This window comes from Leopardus geoffroyi, chromosome C2 (assembly GCF_018350155.1).
Source record: "Leopardus geoffroyi isolate Oge1 chromosome C2, O.geoffroyi_Oge1_pat1.0, whole genome shotgun sequence".
Lineage (NCBI taxonomy): Eukaryota > Metazoa > Chordata > Mammalia > Carnivora > Felidae > Leopardus > Leopardus geoffroyi.
This window is the reverse complement of record NC_059333.1, coordinates 156,588,612-156,613,053: the sequence shown is the minus strand read 5'-3', so window position 1 is coordinate 156,613,053 and position 24,442 is coordinate 156,588,612. Positions and strand designations below refer to the sequence as shown.

Below are 24,442 nucleotides of genomic sequence, written 5' to 3'. Positions count from 1 at the left end.
AGAGTGTGTGACTTGAGTCGGGACTGATATTGATCCCCAATTCACCGCCCTTCCCATCCGATCACATTGGTACTGTATCAGTTCACAGGACAGCCTACAGATAAAACAGAAAGGAAGGATTATGTTATGATTTTTCTAATGCATGTGTACCTATGCACACATAGGTACTCAAACTCGTCTTTTTAAAAGGGAAGAAAACAGGGGTGCCTGGCTGGCTCAGTCAGTAGACCATGTGACTCTTTTTTTTTTTTTTTTTTTTTAACGTTTTTATTTATTTTTGGGACAGAGAGAGACAGAGCACGAACGGGGGAGGGGCAGAGAGAGAGGGAGACACAGAATCGGAAACAGGCTCCAGGCTCTGAGCCATCAGCCCAGAGCCTGACGCGGGGCTCGAACTCACGGACCTTGAGACCATGACCTGGCTGAAGTCGGACGCTTAGCCGACTGCGCCACCCAGGCGCCCCGACCATGTGACTCTTGATCTCAGGGCTGTGAATTCAAGCCCCATGTTGGGCATGGAGCCTACTTAAAAAAAATAATAATAAGATAAAATAATAAAATATAAATAAAATAAAATGGAAGCAACCAATGTACTCCAAACATCAGAAGTTTCAATTTTCTAACTGAACTCCTAACTTAAAATCTGAACCCTGTTCACAGAAAAGAGTGAAAGCAGGCAAGGACTGTCATTCTCAAAGGGATATGTCTGTGTTTCCAGGAGCTGTCTCGACCAGCCAGGCTGCTCTGTGGCCACAGCCCCTGGGCAACATCCCCTTCCTCATGGGCCCAGAGGAGGGAGACCTTGGCTAGTTCTCTCCCCTATGCAGAAGCTCCTCAGCGCCTAGCTCTGTCCTGAGATTAAGGGGCACTTAATTTCCTCTTTTGGTTTATTTGTAGTTTTTACTTTATTGTTTTTTAAAAATTTGCCGTGAGAAAATTTTGCTTTAGGTTTGTTTATTTTGAGAGAGAGACAGCGCAAGTGGTGGTGGTTGGGGGGGGGGGGAGGGATGGCAGAGAGAGAGACAGTGAGAGAGAGGGGGAGAGAGAGGGAGGGAGAGAATATCCCAAGCAGGCTCGGCGTTGCCAGCACCGAGAGCCAGAACTCACAAAACCGGGAGATCACGACCTGAGACGAAGCCGAGTCAAGACGCCTCACTGACTGAGCCACCCAGGCGCCCTGTAGTTTCCATTTTAAAAGGGCAATGAATTCACTAGCCAGGTACGTATGTACTGCTGATGAAGACAAACGGCTGTTAAGGCCTGAGTCTCCATCTCCAGAGGCCCAAGGCCTCCCATGGGCTTAGGGCCTATACGAATGACCATCACAAAGTTTCATGTCCATTTTCATTCATGACTTGGCCGAAGGTCAGGGCAAAACATAAGCTCCTTAAAAGCAGAAGCCCACTATCTTTTGTCTCCTGCCCAGAGACTATCGCAACTCCTCAGCATCCGTGCAGGCGGTGTCTAACAGGTGAGGCCACAGCTTTCAGTGTTTTTTCTGACTCAGGCACCCAGACCTCTACCTGTCCTGCTGGGAGGCTGCCTCGAGGACAAAGCTCCCTCAGACAGGGGAATGTCCCACAAGCTGTGGGGCCTGGCGTCCGGGATGGCCACACCTCGGGGCGGGCTTGCTGGGAAAAGCCTGCCCCAGCCTCTCCCGACAGTGGGGGGCTATTACTGCTCCAGCCCCCTGTCAAGCCCACTTTGGGTCCAGAAATCAGTCATGTAAGATTGCAGCAGGTTCCTGTTGCCCAGGAAGTCCAAACTGCAGTCATGTACCAGGTACAATGTGGTTTCCTCAACTTTTACCTCTTCTCCCAGAAGGTATCGTGTCAAATCACAACGACGATCTTTCTTGTCAAAAATACTCATGTATGTGAAATTGGAACTCTGTGGGCTGGCATTCTGATCAAGAGCTGTCAGGACTAAGCAAGCATCACTGCACGAAACTCAAGCCAACATTTATGGCTCCTCTTTCCTCGGTGCCTCACAATCTGCCCCAGCTTCTCATCCTCCTCCTTTCATCCTCCTTTGCCTCTTAGGAGTCAACACTCCACTGTGCGTAATTCCTGCAGGGCTCTAACACTGCCAACACACACAGCTCGGTCTACCAAGCCCCTGGAGAACTCACTTTACTTTTGAGAGCTGCTACTTAAAATACCGAGCCCCCCCACCCCCACCCCTACCCCACTGCTTCCTCGAGTCACTGTCCAATCTGCTTTACCAAGCACTCAGTGGATCTGACAGGTCACCAGACTGGAAGAACTATACCTCAAGGGAAGAGACACAGAGCTTCTCCCGGCCCCTCTCCCCCTCCCACGGAGGGTCTGACACAACCCCACATTCTCTCCTCTGTATGCTGGAGGAGCTCGCTCTGGGTCCACAGACCGCCAACCCTCGGAAAGGAGAGAACAAAAAAGACAAGAAAAGAGAAAGGAAAGAAATGGGGGTGAGGACTTTCCTTAAAGCACCAAATTACAGCAACAAGCCATGTAAGACTGGGCATCAAAATCTGCCAAGCCACACACTCTGTGAGTTAAATGAATGTAAAACAAATGTCTGAAATCGTTTAACCCTTATTAAGAGAGGCTAAAATGGGGGTAAACTTACTCACCATTTGTCAAAGGAAAATACACTTACAAAGCAATCTTATAGCGAACATTGTTTGAAAAACTGGCCCCAAAAAATCCAATGAAGAGGGGCGCCTGGGTGGCTCAGCTCAGCTGGTTGAACGTCTGACTCTTGATTTCAGCTCAGGTCACGATTTCACGGTTTGTGGGCTTGAGTCCTGCGTCAGGCTCTGCACTGACAGCACGGAGCCTGCCTGGGATTCTGCCTCCCTCTCTCTCTGCTCCTCTACTGCCCGTGCGTGCTCTCTCTCAAAAATAGATAGACAAACATTAAACGCACAAAAAATCCAACACAGAATTTCTTCTGGGTCACCTCGGGTGGCTCAGTCGGTTGAGTGTCCAACCTTGACTTAGCTCACGATCTCACGGTTTGTGAGTTCGAGACCTGCATCGGGCTCGGTCAGCACAGTGCCAGCTTCGGATCCTCTGGCCCCACCTTCTGCCCCTTCCCGGCTTGCATACGCTCTTTCTCAAAAATAAACAAACATTAAAAAAATACAAACGGGAGCACCTGGGTGGCTCAGTCGGTTAAGCGTCCGACTTCGGCTCAGGTCATGATCTTGTAGTCTGTGAGTTCGAGCTCCGCGTCGGGCTCTGTGCTGACAGCTCGGAGCCTGGAGCCTGCTTCACATTCTGTGTCTCCCTCTCCCTCTGCCCCTCCCCAACTTGTGCTCTGTCTCACTCTGTCTCTCAAAAATAAATGTTAAAAAAAAAATAAAAAAGGATTTCTTCCAAGCTGGTTATGGTACTAGATTTTATAATTAAAAAAAAAAAAAAAAATAATAATAATAATGAGGGCGCCTGGCTGGCTCAGTTGATAGGTCACATAACTCTTGATCTTGGGGTCATGAGTTCGAGCCCGACTGTGCATATGGAGCCTGCTTAAAAAAAAAATCTTTCAGGGGCGCCTGGGTGGCTCAGTCGGTTAAGCGTCCGACTTTCAGCTCAGATCACCATCTCACGGTCCGTGAGTTCGAGCCCCTCGTCTGGCTCTGGGCTGATGGCTCAGAGCCTGGAACCTGCTTCCGATTCTGTGTCTCCCTCTCTCTCTGCCCCTCCCCCGTTCATGCTCTGTCTCTCTCTGTCCCAAAAATAAATAAACGTTTAAAAAAAAAAAAATCTTTCAAACTATTTCCATGTATTTACAATAATCTCCAAAATGTTAAACTTGTCAACTCTCAAATCTTAAGAAAATTTAAGAGTTAAATAAGTTTTTCACATTATGTCTTCCATAAACATTTTGCTTTCTAATAACAGTTTTCTGCAAAAAAGCTTACTCACACACCCCGAATCCAAAACAAACAGAAGCCCAGCACAAAGAAGCTGAAAAAAGGTTTTTTCAACCAAATCTACCATCCCAAAGGACCCAGTCCTGGCCTAGGCAGCAAATAAGATTCCTGAAGCCACAGACACAGCATTTTATACACAGGACCTGAAGACCACCCAACCCCATTCGCTTACTTGACAAAAAAGAACAGTAAGGCCTAGAGGGGTTAAATGATTTGTTAAATGGCTCGGTGGCCCTACGGGGCTTCCACAGAATGGCAGACGACTGAAGAATTATCCGAACCCTGCCAATACGAACCCTGCTGATAATGTGAAAGAAATGTCACACAGGCATGTTCCTTGTTTGGTAGAGTTGATTCTAAATGGACACATTTCAGTAAGGACCACATACTCGGTTCAAAAGATTATTAGCCATAATTCCGTTTTAGGTAGGTCTCATGAGCTATAATATAACCACTAGACTAAAACCAAAAACAAATAGGATTCTTTTTTTGTTTATTTATTTATTGTGAGAGAAAGAGAGAGTGTACAAGTGGTAGGTAGAGAGAGAGAGAGAGACAGGGAGGGAGGGAGAAAGAGAGAGGGAGGGAGAGAGAGAATCCCAAGCAGGCTCCATACAGTCAACATGGAGTCCAATGCGGGCTTGAACCCATGAACCCGGAGACCACGACCTGAGCCAAAGTCAGATGCTTAACCGACTGAGCCATCTATGCACCCCAAAATAGGATTAAGTACACTAGAACTGTCTGTAATATTTTAGTTATTAAGCATTTGTTTGATTCATCTTTTTCCCATAAAAACTGGGTCTTAAGAGGTCCCTTTTAACTGAATGGGAAATCACTCACTTAGTATCAGAGTCTAAATGAACTTATTAAAGTTCCTTAATTTATACTTGTTAAATAACTGGGCTTAATTAAATTTGATCTGAGCACTTTCTTTTTATCCATTTTTATAGTTTCTTAAAAAAAAAGACAAATTGAAATTTCACTTTCATTTTGTATGCTGTAATTAAAATTTTCTCATACAGACATTTCCCATGTGGGCCCCCAAATTATTTCCTATTATTTTTCAGTTCTGTTACACTTTTTTCCCCAAGTTCTAGACAGATTCCATTTCAGTTTCAGAAATTAAAGGTTCAGCTAATATCATAATCTCAGAATGAATAACAAAGATGCCCTATTAAATGCAGACTCAGTACATACCCAAGACTGCTATTAAACCACTAAGCAATAATGAAATGTTGGTATGTGACTGATCATATGAACTTACTTCTTTACTCTTAGTAACGTATTCGTATGCAAAAGAATTAAGCTGAGACCTTACCTCTTATCATATGTAAGTTAACTCAAAATGGATCAAAGACCTAAATGTAACAGCCAAAACTATAAAAGTCTTAGAGGAAAACATAGGGGTAAACCAACATGACCTTGGACTTGGTAAAGGATTCTGAGATATGACACAGAAAGCATGATCAAAGAAAAAAAAAATAGGTAAGTTGAGTATCATTGAAATGAAAAACTTTTACCTCAATTCTATTTTTTTTAACCTCGATTAAAATGAAAAACTTTTGTGATTCAAAAGCTACCTTCAAAACAGTGAGAAGACAACCCACAGAATGGGAAAAAATATTTGTAAATCACGTATCTGATAAGGGTCTTATGTCTGAAATACGTAAAGAACTCTTACAAGTCAACAATAAAAGGGTAATAACCCAATTACAAAATAGGCAAAGGATGTGCATGAACATTTCTCCCAGGAAGATACACAAATGCCCAACGAGCACGACAAGAAGCTCAACATCATTAGTCTTCAGGGAAAGGCAAAACTAACCCACCTCGAGATGCCAGTTCACACCCACTACAATGTGCAATCAAACTGCGGGCAAATAACGAGTGCTGGTGAGGATGTGAACAAACTGGCATCCTCACATACTGTTGGTGGGATTATAAAATGGTATGACCCTTTTAGGAAACAGTCTGGCAATTGCTCAAATGAGAAACAGAATTACTATGTGACCTGGCAATTCTACTTCTAGGTAAATATCCAAGAAAGGTAAAAACATACGCCTACACAGAAATTTGTACACAAATGCAGAGAGCAGCATTATTCACAATAGCTTTAAGACAAATAATCCAGGGGTGCCTGGCTGGCTCAGTTGGTAGAGCACATGACTCTTGATCTCAGGGTTTTAAGTTTGAGCCCCACGTTGGGTGTGGAGATTACTTAAAAATAAAGAAATAAAAAAAATCTTAAAAACAGACAAATAATCCAAATGTCTTCCAATGGATGAATGGATAAATAAGGTATATCCATATGATGAAATATTATTCAGCAATAAAAACGACTATGGTACATGCTACGACTTGGATGAACCCTGAAAACATTATCCTAAGTGAAAGAAGCCAGTCATAAAAGCCCACATATTACTTTGATTCCACTCATATGAATGTCCAGAACAGAAAAATCCATAGAGTTAGAAGGTACATTAATGAGGGCCGGGGAGCAGACTGGGGACAGAGGAAGGACAGCGAAAAGGGTGCCTGGTTTCTTTCTGAGGTGATAAAGTGTTCTAAAAGTGACTGTCGTGATGGTTGCACAACTCTGTGAATATACTAAAAACCACTGGACTGTAAATTTTAAAAGGGCAAACTGTAGAAATTGTAGGATTTTTCAGTTATATCTCAATAAATCCATTTTTAAAACGTAAGGCAAAGGGCACCTGGGTGGCTCAGTCAGTTAAACATCTGACTCTTGTTCTCGGCTCAGGTCACGACCGGGCTCTCTGCTGACAGTGTGGAGCCTACTTGGGACTCTCTCTCCCTCTCTCTCTGCCTCTCTCAAAATAAACAAACTTAAAAAAAAAACCAAAACCATAAGGTATCAGTAGACAGTAAATGTTTGGCTGTTTTTTGTTTTAAATTAGAAAGATTAAAAGAAAAGAATGCCTTTATAACTAATTGTTTAGAAGAAAATCATGGTCTCTCAAATGCATGTGGAAACATTAATATTTTAATCAAAGCAGAGAGCCAAAATATCAATCCTGAACAACTGTCTTCATTCTAAGATTCATTTGGACATTAGGCCTTTTAAAGACAAAAATGTCAGACTTTAAGCTGTATTACAAAGATGTAATCATCAAGACAGGATGGGACTGGCACAAGAACAGACGCTCAGATCAATGGAACAGAACAGAGAACCCAGAAATGGACCCACAAACGTATGGCCAACTAATCTTTGACAAAGGAGGAAAGAATATCCAATGGAATGAAGACAGTCTCTTCAGCAAGTGGTGCTGGGAAAACTGGACGATGACATGCAGAAGAATGAACCTGGACCACTTTCTTACACCAGACACAAAAATAAATTCAAAATGGATAAAAGACCTAAACGTAAGACAGGAAGCCATCAAAATCCTCAAGGAGAAAGCAGGCAAAACCCTCTTTGATCTTGGCCGCAGCAACTTCTTACTCAACACATCTCCGGAGGCAAGGGAAACAAAAGCAAAAATGAACCACCGGGACCTCATCAAAATTAAAAGCTTCTGCACAGCGAAGGAAAGAATCAGCAAAAATAAAAGGCAACCGACGGAATGGGAGAAGACATTTGCAAACGACATATCAGATAAAGGGTTAGTATCCAAAATCTATAAAGAACTTATCAAACTCAACACCCAAAAGACAAATAATCCAGTGAAGAAATGGGCAAAAGACAAGAATAGACACTTCTGCAAGGAAGACATCCAGATGGCCAACCAACACATGAAAAAATGCTCAGCATCACTCATCATCAGGGAAATACAAATCAAAACCACAATGAGATACCACCTTACACCTGTCAGAATGGCTAACAATAACTCAGGCACCAACAGATGTTGGCGAGGATGGGGAGAAAGAGGATCTCTTTTGCACTGTTGGTGGCAATGCAAGCTGGTGCAGCCACTCTGGAAAACAGTATGGAGGTTCCTCAAATTAAAAATAGAACTACCCTACGACCCAACAATTGCACTACTAGGCATTTATCCACGGGATATAGGTGTGCTGTTTCGAAGGGGCACATGCACCCAAATGTCCATCGATGAATGAATGGATAAAGAAGATGTGGTATAGGGGCGCCTGGGTGGCGCAGTCGGTTAGGCGTCCGACTTCAGCCAGGTCACGATCTCGCGTCCGTGAGTTCGAGCCCCGCGTCAGGCTCTGGGCTGATGGCTCGGAGCCTGGAGCCTGTTTCCGATTCTGTGTCTCCCTCTGTCTCTGCCCCTCCCCTGTTCATGCTCTGTCTCTCTCTGTCCCAAAAATAAATAAACGTTGAAAAAAAAAAAAAATTTAAAAAAAAAAAAAAAAAAAAGAAGATGTGGTATATACATACAATGGAGTATTACTCGGCAACCAAAAAGAATGAAATCTCGCCATTTGCAACTATGTGGATGGAAATGGAGGGTATTATGCTAAGTGAAATTCGTCAGTCAGAGAAAGACAACAATCATGTGACTTCACTCATATGAGGACTTTAAGAGATAAAACAGATGGACATAAGGGAAGGGAAGCAAAAATAACATAAAAACAGGGAGGGGGACAAAACATAAGAGAGTCTTAAATATGGAGAACAAATGGAGGATTAATGGAAGGGTTGTGGGAGAGGGATGGGCTAAATGGGTAAGAGGCATTAAGGAATCTACTCCTACAATCATTGTTGCACTATATGCTAACTAACTTGGATATAAATTAAAAAAAAAAATGTTTCTGAGATATTCAGCTAAAATAAACGGCATGTGAAGAAGCTGGCATAGAAACAGTATTACATATTTGTGAAAACCATGTGTGAACAAATAAAAAACTTCAAACACAGTTCCGAAATCTCAGAGCAGCACTGTCCAACAGAAATGTAATTGGAGCAGGAAATATAATTTTAAATTTTCTAATAGAGGGGCGCCTGGGTGGCTCAGTCGGTTGAGCGTCCGACTTCAGCTCAGGTCATGATCTGACACTCCATGAGTTCGAGCTCCGCGTCGGGCTCTGTGCTGACAGCTCAGAGCCTGGAGCCTGTTTCAGATTCTGTGTCTCCCTCTCTCTCTGACCCTCCCCCATTCATGCTCTGTCTCTCTCTCAAAAATAAATAAACATTAAAAAAAATTAAAAAAAAAAATAAATTTTCTAATAGAAACATTAAAGAAGGTAGAAGAAACAGGTGAAATTAGTTTTAACATATTTAAAATAACCCAATATACATAAAATATCATTTCAACATGTAATGTAAAAAAAGTTGCTGACACATTTTACGCAGTGTTGGCAGTGAGTTTCGAAACCCCTGGCATCACACATTAAACAGTGCGCCTTCCACGTGCTTGGTAGAGATGTGGGAGTGGCTGTGCCACCCCGTACCACAACCGTAGGGTCCACGGAGTACGTGGCAAGAATTCTCTTTTCGTTAAGAAACTGAGCTCTCCATGACATGCCAGAATGCGGAACTGACCAGGTATGAATCATTACTGGTTATATTTCCCAACATCATATATGTTTTACTTTTTGCAAAATTTCAAAATACCTTAACGTTTTAGTTTTTTTTTCAGTCATCTCTACCCCCAATGTGGGGCTTGAACTCAGAACCCCAAGATGAAAGTCACATGCTCTACTGACTTAACCACCCATGTGCCCCAAAACCTTAAAATTTTAAGAGTGATTAATTTATATACAGCAAAATGCATAACTTTAAGGGTACAATTTGATGAGTTTGGATATATACATGTAACCACTAGCCCAATCAAGATACAGAACATTTCTATCACCCCAGAAAGATCCTTCTAGTCAATTCTGCCCCACCACTGCTGTGATTCCTATCAACCTAAATTTGTTTTGTAGTTTTTGCCTGGCACAGAATGGCATAAATGGAACCATACAGCATGAACTTCATACTGCATGAGAAGAAAAACAATGGTTTTTTAAAAAAATTTTAATGTTTATTTTTGAGAGAGAGAGAGAGAGAGAGAGAGAGAGAGAGAGAGGGAGGGAGGGAGGGAGGGACAGTGCTAGTTGGGAGGGGCAGACACAGAATCGGAAGCAGGCTCCAGGCTCTGAGCTGTCAGCACAGAGCCCGACGCGGGGCCTGAGCCCACAAATCACAAGATCATGACTTCAGCTGAACATTTAACCAACTGAGCCACCCAGGCGCCGCAGAAACACAGAATGTTTTGAGATTCATTCATATTGACTTATCAATAATTTGTTGTTGATGTTTTGAGAGGAGAGAGAGAGAAAGCGAGCGGGCGCGCAAGAGTGGGCGAGAGGGACAGAGGGAGAAAGAGAATCTCAAGCAGGTTCCACGCTCAGCACGGAGCCTGACGCACAACTCAATCCCACAGCTTCGGGATCATGACCTGAGCTGAAGTCAAGAGGCAGACATGGGTGTCGGGGTGGCTCAGAAGGTTGAGCATCTGACTCTTGGTTTCGCCTCAGGTCATGATCTCCTGGGTCAGGAGATCAAGGCCCACACTGGACTCTGTGCTGCCGGTAGAGAGCCTGTGTGGACCTCTCTCTTTGCCCCTCCCCTGCTCGCACACATGAGGGTTCTCTTTCTCTCTCAAAATAAATAAACTTTCAAAAATAAACACATAAAAAAAGAGTTGGATGCTTAACCACACGAGCCACCCAGACACCCCATTAATTTGTTGTTTTTTATAGCTGAGTAGTATAAAGTGGATTACAATGTAGTTACCCATTCTCCTACTAATGGTTATCTGCACGATCTCTGGTTTTTGTCTATCATGAGTAAAGCTGCTATTACTTACTGTGCAGACAAGCTTTTATTTCCCTTGGGTAAGTACCTAGAAGTAGAGTCACCTTTTATTTGAAAAGGTTGTCACCGCATTTATTTAATTTAAGGCTGTAGAGCGTGTGTGTGCTTTCTTAACTGGATGAGACGGATGGCTTTGCAGAGCTCTGACAGATTCAGGAACTGAACAATATTGTAACAGCGTTCATCTGAGCTTCACAATTAAACTGCCTCGTTAATTTCTGACACATTTTCCTGATTTGGGGCAAATCTGTTTTAACTGAGAGAATATTTTTCTGAAGACTATCTTAATTCTAATACAGAATCTCACAATTCCTTCAAAACAGATCTGTCTGAAACTTGGTTAGAATGAGTATCTTTTGGAACCCATCTTCATTTATATAGAAATGAAAGAAAAAAAGAAAGTACTCGAGAGGCTGTGAACCCATACTATAAGAAGCAGCCATTAGAACACTCACGATAATTTACTGCGTATTAGTTATGCTGAAAATAGGAAATGAGGTTTTACATTGGTGTCTTGGGTATTACAGAGCACAAGGGGTCAAATAGAATAGTCCATAAAAACGAAAGTATACACTAGTCACACACTTTTCCAATCACATAAAAGAATGCAGGTCAGAAGTGGATGAAATCTCTAAGAATTCCATGATCTTAACAGCAAACCAATGTGCTCAGTGCCCTTCCTTCCACAGAGGACAGCTGGCCCCTGCCACGGAGCTGCCCTTTAACACGCCCAACTGCATTAGGAGCCTTTACAGCTTGGGAAATTACCCACAAATCTTTCACAACTCCTTCCCTGCACCATTTGTCTCCACATTACCATCACTGCTATCCTGCACAGCAGTTCTTTTTATGAATGTACCCTAAGGCTCCTTCCATCTTGTCCCACTTCCTTTCTCCCGTCTGCTCCATGAAAAAAAAAGGTTAACAGATTCGCGCAAACCCATCTTTACCTCCCTTTATGATGACGGAATTCCCCAGGGAGGCCCTCTGCCCCTTTCCACAAAAATAGGGAAGTAACGTTCTTTTCTCTAGAAGTCACCAGTCCTCCCACCAGGACACGTGGAAAGCCAAGAGCTGTGCCACGAGAGGTACAAAACTCTGAGAGGAAGTACGACGCCGTGCACGTACCCTTCTCTTTATGCCACTTTAAGAATGCAAGATTCATTTACACAGCTCTGCAGCCGTTCGACCATGATGGAATAAAATACTTGTTAATCGCATGCATCAGACAACCCTACGATTAATACAACACTCGAATAAATTTGTAAAAATTAAATCTAAAAACTGCTTAAGTGCTCTCGTCATTAAGGGTTCTCCTTAAGAACTGTGTCCAGTGATACTTACGGCAGCATTATGTGTAACATCAAAGACTGAAAACACTATCAACGGCTACAAAGAATGATACATGTCATATCCATAGAATGTAATTTTATGCCCCTATTATAAAGAGTGAAACAGAGGTTTGTCCCAATACAGAGCAATCTCTAAAGACACACTGTCAAATGGGAAAAGCAGGGTACAGAACAAGATGGGCACTATACAACTGTTAGTGTGCAAAATACCATAGGAATGCCTGGGTGGCTCGGTCGGTTAAGCGCTGGACTTTGGATTTTGGCTCAGATTGTGATCTCACAGGTCACAGGAGCAAGAAACCTGCCTGGGATTCTCCCTCTCTCTCTCTCCGCCCTCCTCGACTCATGTGCATGCATGCAAGTGCACACTCTCTCTCTCTCTCTCGAAATAAATGAAATAAAACTTAAAAAATCCCATATATCCATTTGCTGACATATGACTGAGAGATCTCACCGGAAGGACATAAAAGAAACCAGTCACCGGTCATCCCTCTGGAAGATCTTGGAAACAGAGGACTGTGATGGGTCAAATTTTACTTTACACTATGTCATTTTTTTTTTTCTTTTTAATACTTTACTTGCCCCGATGTGGGGGCTTGAACTCATGACCCTGCGGATCAAGAGTCCATGTTCTTCCAAATAAGCCAGCCAGGCACCCCTACACCACATAACACTTTGTACTGAGATTTTTACCATACAAAATGACCTACTAAAACTAAATGAACCCTTAGACGAACATGAAATACAGGTGGCTCCATAGAGACATCTCTAGAAGACATTAAGCAGTAATACTGGGGGAAAACAGTGTATTTTCTGGCAATAAAGCATTTTCCCAAATATCGTCTTGGCTGAACATGACAATCCACCTCCTCCTTACCAGCTCACTTTATACCAAATGCAGTTTAGCTTTACATAACCTGCTTTGTTTTCACACATTTCTACTCAGGACAAAAATCTAGCACAGTGAGTTTTAGTTATACTGTTGGAATTTGACTGCTTTCTAAAAATTCAATTTTAATTTATTCAATGGCAACCTTCTTCTGATATTTTGTTTGTGTTACAGCACTTTCACTAGTAATTTGTTACAGTACTTTTATTTTCTTGCTATCTTATCACTACAAGAGAATTCAAGAAGTTTTACTCTAAAGATTACTGAATAAAACATTTAATTATCTTTGTCAAATTAAAAAAAAAAGAAACAAAATAACCCCCAAAACACTACTTTCAAAATGTACCTTAAATGACCAACTCCCCGTTTCTAACTAAATTTGAAATTTAAGATTTTCCTCTCTATAATCAGAGGATTAATTCTTCCCTCCTGATAATAACACCCAGGCCAGAGAGGGCATTACTGCAAAGTGTGAATTTATGGTATACTTCAGCAGAGTAAAATAAAGAGATAAAAACTTGTCGTTTAGGTGAACATTGTGCGTGGCACCCCGAGCTCACGGACAGCAATGCCCTACTGTGAACACGCTGATCTGACAACATGTGATCAGAAAATGGCGCATCTTTATTTAAGTGGCGGGGGGGGGGGGGGGGGGGGGGGGGGGAGGGAGAAGAGACAAAATGGCAATCCGGCTGGCCAATCTTCCTCCAAAAACACTAGGTATGCAAGGAGGGGCATCACGAACATTAAGGAAATATCTTCCTTTCTTAAAGAGTTAGGAAAAAAACATATCCAGTAAGAAAATGAAAATCAGTTATTCCACCATTCAGGAATAACCACTACAAAGGTTTTGACACAGATCCTTCCCAGATTTTTTTTTTTTGCAAACAGACATATACATGTTATTTTATAAAAATGTCATTTTAAATGTTTACACATAAAATCTCAACATTCATAGTTCTGTTTCATGCTTTATTTTGAAAGTTAACTTAACTTAATCAAATGGACTACTACGAAAAATTAGACACAGGATAGATTCCGATACCTTGTTCATTTAGATAAAACAAAATTCTACATGAAACAAAAATTTAGACTGGTGGTTGTGGCAGTGCTGGAACACATGTGTGAATTATTTTCTAAACCTTGGAGGCAAGAAGGCCTTTCTACACAGTACATGAAATGGATAAAAAGTAAGAGCAGTGATAAATTTGATACTTAAAAAATGAAATTCTGGGTGCACCTGGGTGGCTCAGTCGGTTAAGCATCTGACTTCAGCTCAGGTCACCATCTCATGGTTTGTGGGTTTGAGCCCCACGTCTGGCTCTGTGCCTCCCTCTCTCTCTGCCCCTCCCCAACCTGCACTCTCTCTAACAATAAAGAAACATTAAAAAAAATTTAAAAAGGGGCACCTGGGTGGCTCAGTCGGTTGAGCGTCTGACTTTGGCTCAGGCCATTATCTCGTGGTTTGTGGGTTCGAGCCTTGAGTTGGGGCTCTGTGCTGACAGCCTGCTTCGGATTCTGTGTTTCCCTCTCTCTCCACCCTTGCCCTGCTCGTGCTCTGTCTTTCTCTTTCAAACATAAATAAACATTAAAAAAAATTTGTAAAAAAAGATAATACATTCTGACTAGTAGGGTTTATCACAAGATTGAAAGACTGGTTTAACATTTGACATTCCACAAATACCATTCACAATATCAACAAAATAAAGATTAAAAATAACATGCAGTAGCTGCTATGCTAACTTTTGTTTACATACTTACTTTAAGTTTTCTAATTCCTGTTTTCTCAATGGAGAGGAAGGTGGAGCTGGAATGAATTTATCTCCATCATGGCTTTTACTGCTAAAATAAAGACAGACTCTTAATTATGAACAGCAAATAAGCAATTAAATATAAAATGTGGTTGCCCGATCCCCACTCTCATGCAATTTTTTATGCCAAAAATGCAAAAGAGCCAAAACAACCAATGAAAAAATGCTTAGTAACTTGGTAACACCAATGTGTTAAAGCTATACTGTATTTCAGCTTTTCTCCAATACACAATATTGCTTTTAAAAATATCTAATTGTTGGGGTGTCTGGGTGGCTCTTTCAGTTAGGTGTCTGACTTCAGCTCAGATCATGATCTCGTGGTTTGTGAGTTCGAGCCCCGTGTCGGGCCCTGTGCTGACAACTCAGAGCCTGGAGCCTGCTTCGGATTCTGTGTCTCCCTTGCTCTCTGACCCTCCCCTGCTCATGGTCTGTTTCTGTCTCAAAAATAAAACATTAAAAAAATTTTTTTTTAAATTTCTAATTGTAAACAATATCTCTACAAAGGAGACTACTCTCGTATTTTCACACATTTCTCATTCTTCTGATTGCTTTTTTTTTTTGTATCAACTACAGTAAAAGATAACCTCTTGATGGAGGCGGAAAAAACCCCACAGTTTTGTTTCAAATTTTCTTTAATGAATGTATTTTTATAATAATCCAGAAAAAATGCTGGGAGGAAACACTTGAATTTAAAGGTGCTATGTGTAAAAATAACTTTATATATGATGGTGTTTTATGATTACTAGAAACTCTCTTAGTTTCTAGAGATTGGTATATAACATTTATACAAAAAAACCTAGAAATTAATAGAAATATTCTAGAGGTTAGTGATTTACGGTATGTTAAGACAAAAGGCAAAGGATAAGAAGAAGTGAGAAGTTTTAGGATTTAAGTATTTACTTTAATAAAAGTAAAAACAAAGCCCTATCTCTGAGTGCGAAAGGATTTCTTTACAGCTGTATCTCCCATCAATGAAAAGCTGTTTCTTTCCACTTTTCTCTCCCAAGGTTCTGTCCTCACTTGGCCTTCACTTTATTTCTCCCTTCCAGAAATACTTAACATTCATACTTTGCTTTCTTCTTATTCAAAACAGGGGATTTAGGAAATTCAGTCTGGAGATTTTAAGAATTCATCTGTAGGACAAAGGGGCTCACGAACGAAGTCCTGAGGGGCTTCACCAAAGGGGGTCCAAGGGATTAGAATACCTGCAAGTTTCGCCGCTTTCGCTGCTCTCCGTGTTCCCACCTAATTGGTTACTATTTTTAGACCCATTTTCCTGCTTCGGATCTTGCTGTTCTTCCGGTAAGAGCAGCAAGGCGTTTCGGAGACAGATGGCTGCAAACTCCATGCTGGCTACAGGAATGGCTGAAGACTGTCCATCGCTTGAAAGAGTAAAACCGAATTAGCTAAGTAAATAACATAAAAAGTAGTAAGACTTTTCTGTTATCGGGAATAAAACCAATAGAATTATGAATGAAAATGTGCCCTCTGACAGGGAAAAATTTGAAAACAAGCCACTCCAAGAGAATGCTAAAGCACCCAAATCCTAAACGGCGCATAGCAAGTGTAGGAAGCATGAATAATACCCAGTTGTATCTCCAGGAATGGGACTAGGGATGGAAAACAACTTGGAGGTGATCTGCAGTGCCCATGTTAACACAACAGAGGAGTTACAGATAAGGAAAAGTGTAACAAGGGCCAGGACAGGTATAGTAAGAACGGGAAAGAAAGGTTACACCTGAGCCTTGTTTCAGTTGATCCTCGTTTTCGAAAATGCTTTGTTTTGCCTTACAATATTTTTTTTGAGATTTTATGTTATTTTATTTTATTTTTTAAAATTTATTATTATTTTTTAACGTTTATTTATTATTGAGACACAGAGAGACAGCGCATGAGCAGGGAAGGGGCAGAGAGAGGAGGAGACACAGAATCCCAAGCAGGCTCCAAGCTGTCAGCACAGAGCCCGACGCGGGGCTTGAACCCTCGAACTGTGAGATCATGACCTGAGTCAAAGTCGGACGCCCAACTGACTGAGCCACCAGGCGTCCCTTTTTTGAGAATTTATAAAACTTTCTATTGATACACCAAACTAAACTTTATTAGGGGGAAAAAAAAGTGAAAAGTAGTAATAATTTTGAAATTTTAAGTCTTTAAAAATAGTTGAAATAAATTAACACGAAAATAATGTGTGCCAGATACTATTTTAAAACTTTGGGGTGGGGGGCTCCTGGGGGGCTCAGTTAAGCGTCCGACTCTCGATTTTGGCTCAGGTCACGGTCTCAGGGTTTGTGAGTTTGAGTTCCGTGTCGGGCTCCATGCTGGTAGTGTGGAGACTGCTTGGGATTTTCTGTCTCTGACTCTCTCTGTCTCTCTCTCTCTCTCCCCCCTCTCAAAAATAAATAAACTTAAAAAAAAAAAAAAAAAAACCTTTGAAAAAACTTTTAAATGGTAGACAACAATTTTATTTTTGGGGAAGGAAAAAAACAGCAAATTTTTTACAAAGCCTACTACTTTAAAAATAATAGCAACTCCAAATTGGAATCTTTCTTTTTTTTTTTAAATTTTTTTTTTAAACATTTATTTATTTTTGAGATAGAGAGAGACAGAGCATGAACAGGGGAGGGGCAGAGAGAGAGGGAGACACAGAATCTGAAACAGGCTCCAGGTTCTGAGCTGTCAGCACAGAGCCCGACGCGGGGCTCCAAGTCACGGACCATGAGATCATGACCTGAGCCGAAGTTGGATGCTTAACCGACCGAGCCACCCAGGCGCCCCGGAATCTTTCTTTATATAAGATAAAGATGTTCATATTTAAAAGCTATTCAACTGAAGGTTCTGCATGTGACAGCTTTATATTGCTTTGGTTACTTATGTATTTGTATTATTTTCTCCTAATACTAAGAATCAGGTTTAGGGAAAATACCTAAATAAAAAGCAGCAATGATACACTATATAAAATTTTAAGAAACATCAAGATGCCCTCTTCTGGACATTCTGAATAATGGAACTGAATAGACCGGGTTCTCTGAGCCATCAACATTCTCAGCACATACGTGACTAAACCGAAACCCTGTGTCAGACAATATACACTATGGACTTATATATGAGGCTCTGGTTGTTGAAGTAGAAATAAAACCTGGTTGCAAAGTGGTTCCTCCTATGAAAAATCTTAAGCATATTTTTATACATAAACAATATTGAGAAATAATATCAAATATCTACACTTTCTCTCTTTCTGCATAATACTTACTTATATACAGTATTCTGTATGGACTGTGATGCCAGAACTATTTTACGATGATAGCCTTGACCAACAATAGACTGTACAATTCCTTTCTTACTTGGAAGGCCTTTAGTTTCTTGTTCAGCAGTCTGCAAAAACACAAATAATTTCCAATTAATCAATGCAACTGTAAGACAGGATGTGAAAAATGATCTAATATTTTTCGAAGTACTCCAAGGAAGTTCCTATGATCCATCAATGTGGAGTTTTGGTGATAAAGGAAATATGTTCAGTACTGAAGAAAAGGATGGTTAATTAGTACATGAAGCGGGAAGTCTGTCATATATGCTATATTTTAATATGAAGTCTGAGGTAATTCTAAGGAAAAAAGGCAATTCAAGAACGACTTAAGCATTTATTTAGAACGATCTAGTTAGAATATCCTACACCCCGGACACCATGCTGCATCAGAGTAAGGAAACAGGAGAGCCACAAAGACTCAGAAAGGGAAGCAACTCTACTTCCTAGAACCCAGCGTGTCTTTCTTAATTGAAAGCATTAATTAAATTTTAACAACATATGAACTGGGACAAGCTACATGTTAACATTTACACGGGCACAATTCTTTCCTTCTAGAAAATCGAAATTCTAAAACCCTGTAAACATTAGACCGACAACAGTAAAAGCTACCTACACACACACAGTGTTGGGATGTCTCACGAACACAGCAGCATCACCTCACTACGAGAACTTAATGTGCCAGCGGCATTTACCTTCCCGTCATTCGAGGTCTCTGGGTTGCCTGCAGGTGGAATCCCACCCCGTCATTTTATAAAGTCACGCAGCTCTCACGTGCAGGAATAAACTGGAGCCGACCCATGTGAACTCGCAGAGCTAAACTCTGCCCTGCAAACAGTCCTTCTCTAAGCACGTTTCGGTACTGTTACTCACTGCTCCTACTGGAACTTTACTATAGTTGTACTTCCAGCCATGACTTCTGATAAAACAGGGATTCACTGTATCTTCATTTTAAAAAGAAAATATTACACAGTGCTTAAAAAATACAACAAAACTGCTCTGACTGGAAATTTTGTGTCGAGGGGGCAGCCAAGCAAGATCAATGAAAAATAACAAAAAGTGGATATTCTGAACCATTCTTGGAAGGCACTCCCATTCTGATTTCTTTTCCTATTCGTGGTGATAAATTTATGATTCATCCATACGTTCCTTCCCGATCCGTAAGGTCACACAAGATCACGCAAGCAAGATATGGAGGTGCAACAGATGAAAACAAAGACCGAATGGAACTAAAAATCCACAATAATAAACTTTCTTTTTTTTCTTTAATTTTTGTTAATGTTTATTTTTGAGAGCGAGCGAGCGAGCATGAGTGGGGAAGGGGCAGAGAGAGAGGGAGACACAGAATCTGAAGCACGCTCCAGGCTCTGAGCTGTCAGCACAGAGCCCGACGTGGGGCTCAAAACCACGAACTGCGAGATCATGACCTGAGTTGAAGTCGGATGCTCAACCGACTGAGCAATCCAGGCACCCCTTAACAGCCTTCTCTTAAATTGGTTACATACTCTCCCTATAAAGTCTGTGGTTTTTTTTAAATTAGCGCATCTTCTCTCATATATTATACCCATCCAAGTAAGCGTAAGCCCTACTTCTGCCAAAAGCAGTCTGAAGCAATGTCCGTCAGATAAACAGGACATAAATGATCTCCTCAGCATCACCAATTTAACAATTAAGTTGGTTCTTTTAAAAATATATATTTTTTCTTAACTTTTATTTTAGAAAGAGAGAGAGAGAGAGGGCCAGTGGGGGAGAGAGAATCTTAAGCAGGCTCCACTTAAGATCCCATGATCCTGAGATTGTGACCTGAGCCCGAATCAAGAGTTGGACACTCAACTCACTGAGCCATCCAGGTGCCCCAAGTTGTTCTTTTTATTAAAAGATGGATTTATTTCTGAAGGTACAAACTGCTTTCTTCAGCATTCCTTCTATCGCAACTCAATACATTTTATGGAATTTTATTTAGAGTTTATAATTTCTGCTTTTGGGATTATACTCTCTGGTTTTATTAGAGAGTGTTTGGGGGTTGTCTTAACTGCCTTTTAGGGCACTTCAGCATCCTTTTAGAAGGAAGAGAGAGCACACAGACAGATAATTATTTTTGGCATATTTCCTATTTGTAGCACAAACCGAATATTCTGACATCCACCAAATTATGGCAATTAAGTCATCTCCACCATTTTTTAAAAATTAGAGATTTAGAACTTTGCAGAATGGGGCAGTGACTTCATAATAAAATCCACAGAATGGAGACAGTCCGAAAAGTACTACTTCTAAAAATAACACCTTTATTGTTTTAATTTATTCTTTTTAATGTTTATTTATTTTTTAGAGAGAGAGAGAGAGAGAGAGAGAGAGAGAGAGGGAGTGGGGCAGGGGCAGAGAGCGAGGGAGACACAGAATCCAAAGTAGGCTCCTGGTTCTGAGCTGTCAGCACAGAGCCCGACAGCGGCTCACCAACTGTGAGATCATGGCCCAAGCCGAAGTCGGAAGCTCAACCGACTGAGCCACCCACGTGCCCCTAAAAATAAGTAATTTTAAAAGAAAATATTAAGATTTACTGTATTTCTCTACTCCCTGGTTGATGTAATTCCCTGGTTTCCAATAACTGCAAATGAGAGGCCTCCAATCCTTAAATTCATGAATGGATTAAAGAGAATAAACCATTCCTAGAGATTTTTGCTTTCAAAAGTACACATTGTGCCTAGAATTATTTGTCAATTAATTTAAGAATTACCAAATAAGAGGGGCGCCTGAGTGGCTCAGTGAGTTGAGTGTCCGACTTCGGCTCAGGTCCTGGTCTCACTGTTCGTGAGTTCAAGTCCCACGTCAGGCCCTGTGCTGTCAGTGCGGAGCCCGCTTCAGAGCCTCTGTCTCCCTCTCTCTCTGCCCCTACCTGCTAGCTCGCTCTCTCTCTCTCTCACAACGAAACAAATAAAAACATTTTAAAAATTAAAAAAAAAAAAAAAAAGAATGCTCCAATAAGAAAGTTGTCTTTTAAAAGGCAAATTACAATCAAATAAATCCTTAAAGCCCTTCGAGGACGGCACGCTTCTCTTTCCCCAGGGGGATACAGATCATCAGCCACTTAAATACCACGTGTGGGAACCGCCAGGCAAACATCCTTCCGCAGGCGGGCTTTGGCAGCGGTTCCTCAGGAAGTGGCGAGGGCAGCCGACGCATCTCGGGTCGCCGATGGCAGGCACACCTCAGGTGCCAGGCCACCCAGTCTCCACACAGCCAAGGAGCACGGCAAGGGCGGGGGGCGGGGAGGAAACGGGTCTTACGGGCTCTGGCGATTCTCATCCAAGCGGTCTTTCCCCCACCCCCTGCTGACCGCTCCCCACTCCAGATTCCCAAGGCTTCCAGCAACCACCACGTGCAGATAATCTAGGCAAGGACACCCACGTAAACCGGCCTCTTTCGCACAGTCACGGGGGACGGTCCTGTGGGAGAGGCAGAGTGTCCGTTTACCGGATCAAAAGGAAAGCGGCGTCGCACTCACGGGGTTACCGCCAGCCCTTTGCTACCCACCTGTGCAGGTGCCATTCTCACGCCCTCAGACGACACGGCCCCCGCCCCCAGCAGCCAGCGGACCACCGTCCCACCAGATACGACCCTCTCAACGACTCCACCTCTTTAATATGACTGCCGATAGAGGCTGCGATGCTTCAAGAGGCAGAATGTCAACAAACGACTCTCGGAAACGAAATCTTTTGTCCGCCTGTTAAAGGACGGACTACGTACGTTCCCTGAGACTTAGAAAGGGAATGAGGTCTCAGATGTCTCCCGGCGTTTGCTGCTTTCTCTGCAACGAGTTGGGGGATGGTTCAAAACGATGCCCAAGGGGCACTCACCCCCTTGTTGGCAGCAATGCAGCATTCGGCCAGCCGTAGCCAGAGGCGGGGATTTGCGTGATAAACCTGAACAGCTTCAATCAGACACTCAAAGGCAGCAAGAGGTCTTCCGATGTGAAGAAGCTGAATTCCACAGTTATACAGCAACTCGTACCTCTTGTTGGTTAGTAATGTACACATGGGTCTTCCTGAAAACTTTTTGCCTAGTGATACAAATTAGGTTAAGAAAAAACTCATCAGGTGAAAAAATGCAGTCACACTGAAAACATTTATCCCACGAAGTACTTGAATGCTACCTCGTATAATATCAGTGACCCCACTGTGAAGCTGTAACAGCTCTCTCCCAGTGATGATCGTCCCCCCCAACCCCACAAATATTCTCCAGAGTCATTTCAGTTGCCTGTGCTGGTGCAGCCAGACAGCAATCTTCCAGAAAGGCAAAGGAAAGAGACAGGACCCACGGACTCCTCTGTACCTTTTCCACCTTTTTAGAAGATTGCAGTTTTTTCTTTTATTTTTCAGAGAGAGAGTGTGAAAAGTGTGAGTGGGGTAGGGGCAGGGGCAGGGGCAGGGGCAGAGCGAGAGAAAGGAAAGAAAGGAGAAAGAAAGAAAGAAAAAAAGAAAGAGAAAGAAAGAAAGAAAGAAAAGAAAGAAAAAGAAACAAAGAAAGAAAGAAAGGAAGAAAGAAAGAAAGGAAGAAAGAAAAAGAAAGAGGGAGAAAATCCCAAGCAGGCTCCATACTGTCAGCACGGAGCCCAATTCAGGGCTCAAACCATGAACCGAGATCATGATGTGAGCCGAAGTCGGATGCTTAACCGACTGAGTCACTCAGGCCTGATTCCACTTTTTTTGTTTTTTTTAAACTTTCAGTTTGGTTAACCATTTTATTGTCATGTGCTTTCTTACCCAGAAACATGCAGCTAATGTTAGGGGGATTTAGCAACTTTTCTATGAACATAAAAATTACTATACTATACCTACAAAGACTATGGTTCGCTAACTTTTTCAAAGTTTCAGTCTATAATCAATAAAGACTACTTACAATTTTGGACACATTTTCATCAATTAGTTTTATATTTCAATAAGGTAAATAACTGCTTGGTTTTAAGCATTCCAGGTGAAGGATTCGTATTGTATGAATATTAAATAAAAGACTTCAGGAATTTGCTCAAAAAGATTGTTAGATACTACCAATAACCGCACATGTGAAACCTTGGAAATAACCTATAATAAAACTAGTTTAGGAGTGCCTGGCTGCCTCAGTTGGTAAAGCACGGGACTCTCTATCTCTGGGTCACAAGTTCAAGCACCACACTGAATGCAGAGCTTACTTAAAACAGAAACCAAAACAAAAACACCCAGCTTAGCAGTTGAGAACTCTCACAATCTATTTTGCTTTATCACGTTACCATACGTGACTACTCATCTCTGTATCCATGAAAAAGTGAACGTAATTTAGGTTTCCTTGATAATTACTCCTACCACCTTGTTATCTGAAGTAGCAATATCTACTAATCCCCAGAGTCAAACCTGTTGGGAAGGGTCAGTGTTAATTTTAGGTAGGCACATGCGGCATACATTTGGACCACTTGATCTCTCATCTACCTATTTATTTTTATTTTTTCTTTAAAAAAATTATCATTTTTTTAAATTTCAGTGTACATCGGGTACGGTGTTATATTAGTTTCAGGTATAAATAGAGTGATCTGACAATTGCATACGTGCCTCAGTGCTCAGCGGCTCTCTAGCGTCCCGCCCTCCTCAGGCGGTCAAATACGAACTGTCTTCCAGCAGTGAGCTCACCTGGATCAGTGCTGCCTGCACTGAGCTGTGCACAAACACTGTCGTTCTCCTGGAGGGCCTTTTTAAAGTAGAAAATTCCCAAATTGTGCTTGCTCATGGCAAAATGGATACAACCAAGATTATTCCAGAACATGCATCTCAAGCATTCACCTGAGAACACAGATAAATTTGTCCACAAGTTGTACTGTTGATACATGCCACACAAGAGTCAGCCACGCAATCACATCCGCTAGGCCCTACAGAAAAGCTCACGAGGCATTTGAAATTGAAGAAACGTCTGAAAATTTTGTAAGCTCCTTTCCTTTCAAAATCTTTTCTTACAGGTGATAAACCAACTGTGCACATCAATTTTGTTAGCCTGTTTAGTCTTCGTTTCCGATTCAACTTTTAATAATTATAGGCAAGTGATACAATAACGCAAAGGACAAAAAATATGTATTAGTAACATCATGTGCATTACATTCACACAAAATACTATGTAGAAACTGGAAAGAACAAAGTATATGTGGAAACATTTAAAACGGAAATGTATTCAATGAATAGCAAGAATACATGAAACAGAACACATAAAATCCTGCTTTTGCTTGTTAAACTTTAAGTCTCTGCTGTTCATTTATTTTTTAAATTTATTTTGAGAAAGTGCATGCGTGTCTGTGCACATGCATGCACAAGCAGGGAAGAGGCGTAGAGGGAGAGAATCCCAAGCAGGCTCCGAGCTCCGCTTGA

The 24,442-nt window shown here is 41.7% G+C and overlaps 1 protein-coding gene and 1 long non-coding RNA gene across 11 annotated transcripts in view; one reads left to right on the top strand and one right to left on the bottom strand.

The window, feature by feature from the left end:
• CNOT10 (CCR4-NOT transcription complex subunit 10) overlaps window positions 1-24,442 on the bottom strand; it is a 72,904-nt gene that overhangs the window by 10,981 nt on the left and 37,481 nt on the right. For 6 of the 10 annotated variants that reach the window (XM_045436690.1, XM_045436689.1, XM_045436688.1 and 3 more), the window contains exons 9-13: window positions 23,717-23,866; window positions 21,914-22,116; window positions 18,009-18,130; window positions 15,964-16,140; window positions 14,709-14,789 (exon numbers count right to left, since the gene is read on the bottom strand). In XM_045436690.1, the coding sequence (XP_045292646.1) occupies window positions 14,709-14,789; window positions 15,964-16,140; window positions 18,009-18,130; window positions 21,914-22,116; window positions 23,717-23,866 (733 nt within the window). The remainder of the gene's footprint in view (window positions 1-14,708; window positions 14,790-15,963; window positions 16,141-18,008; window positions 18,131-21,913; window positions 22,117-23,716; window positions 23,867-24,442) is intronic. The other 4 variants (XM_045436692.1, XM_045436687.1, XM_045436683.1 and 1 more) reach the window with 1 other exon arrangement.
• On the top strand, window positions 13,320-23,998 carry LOC123575849. The gene is made up of 3 exons (XR_006701037.1): window positions 13,320-13,444; window positions 14,370-14,379; window positions 23,988-23,998. It is a non-coding gene; the product is annotated as an uncharacterized LOC123575849 (long non-coding RNA).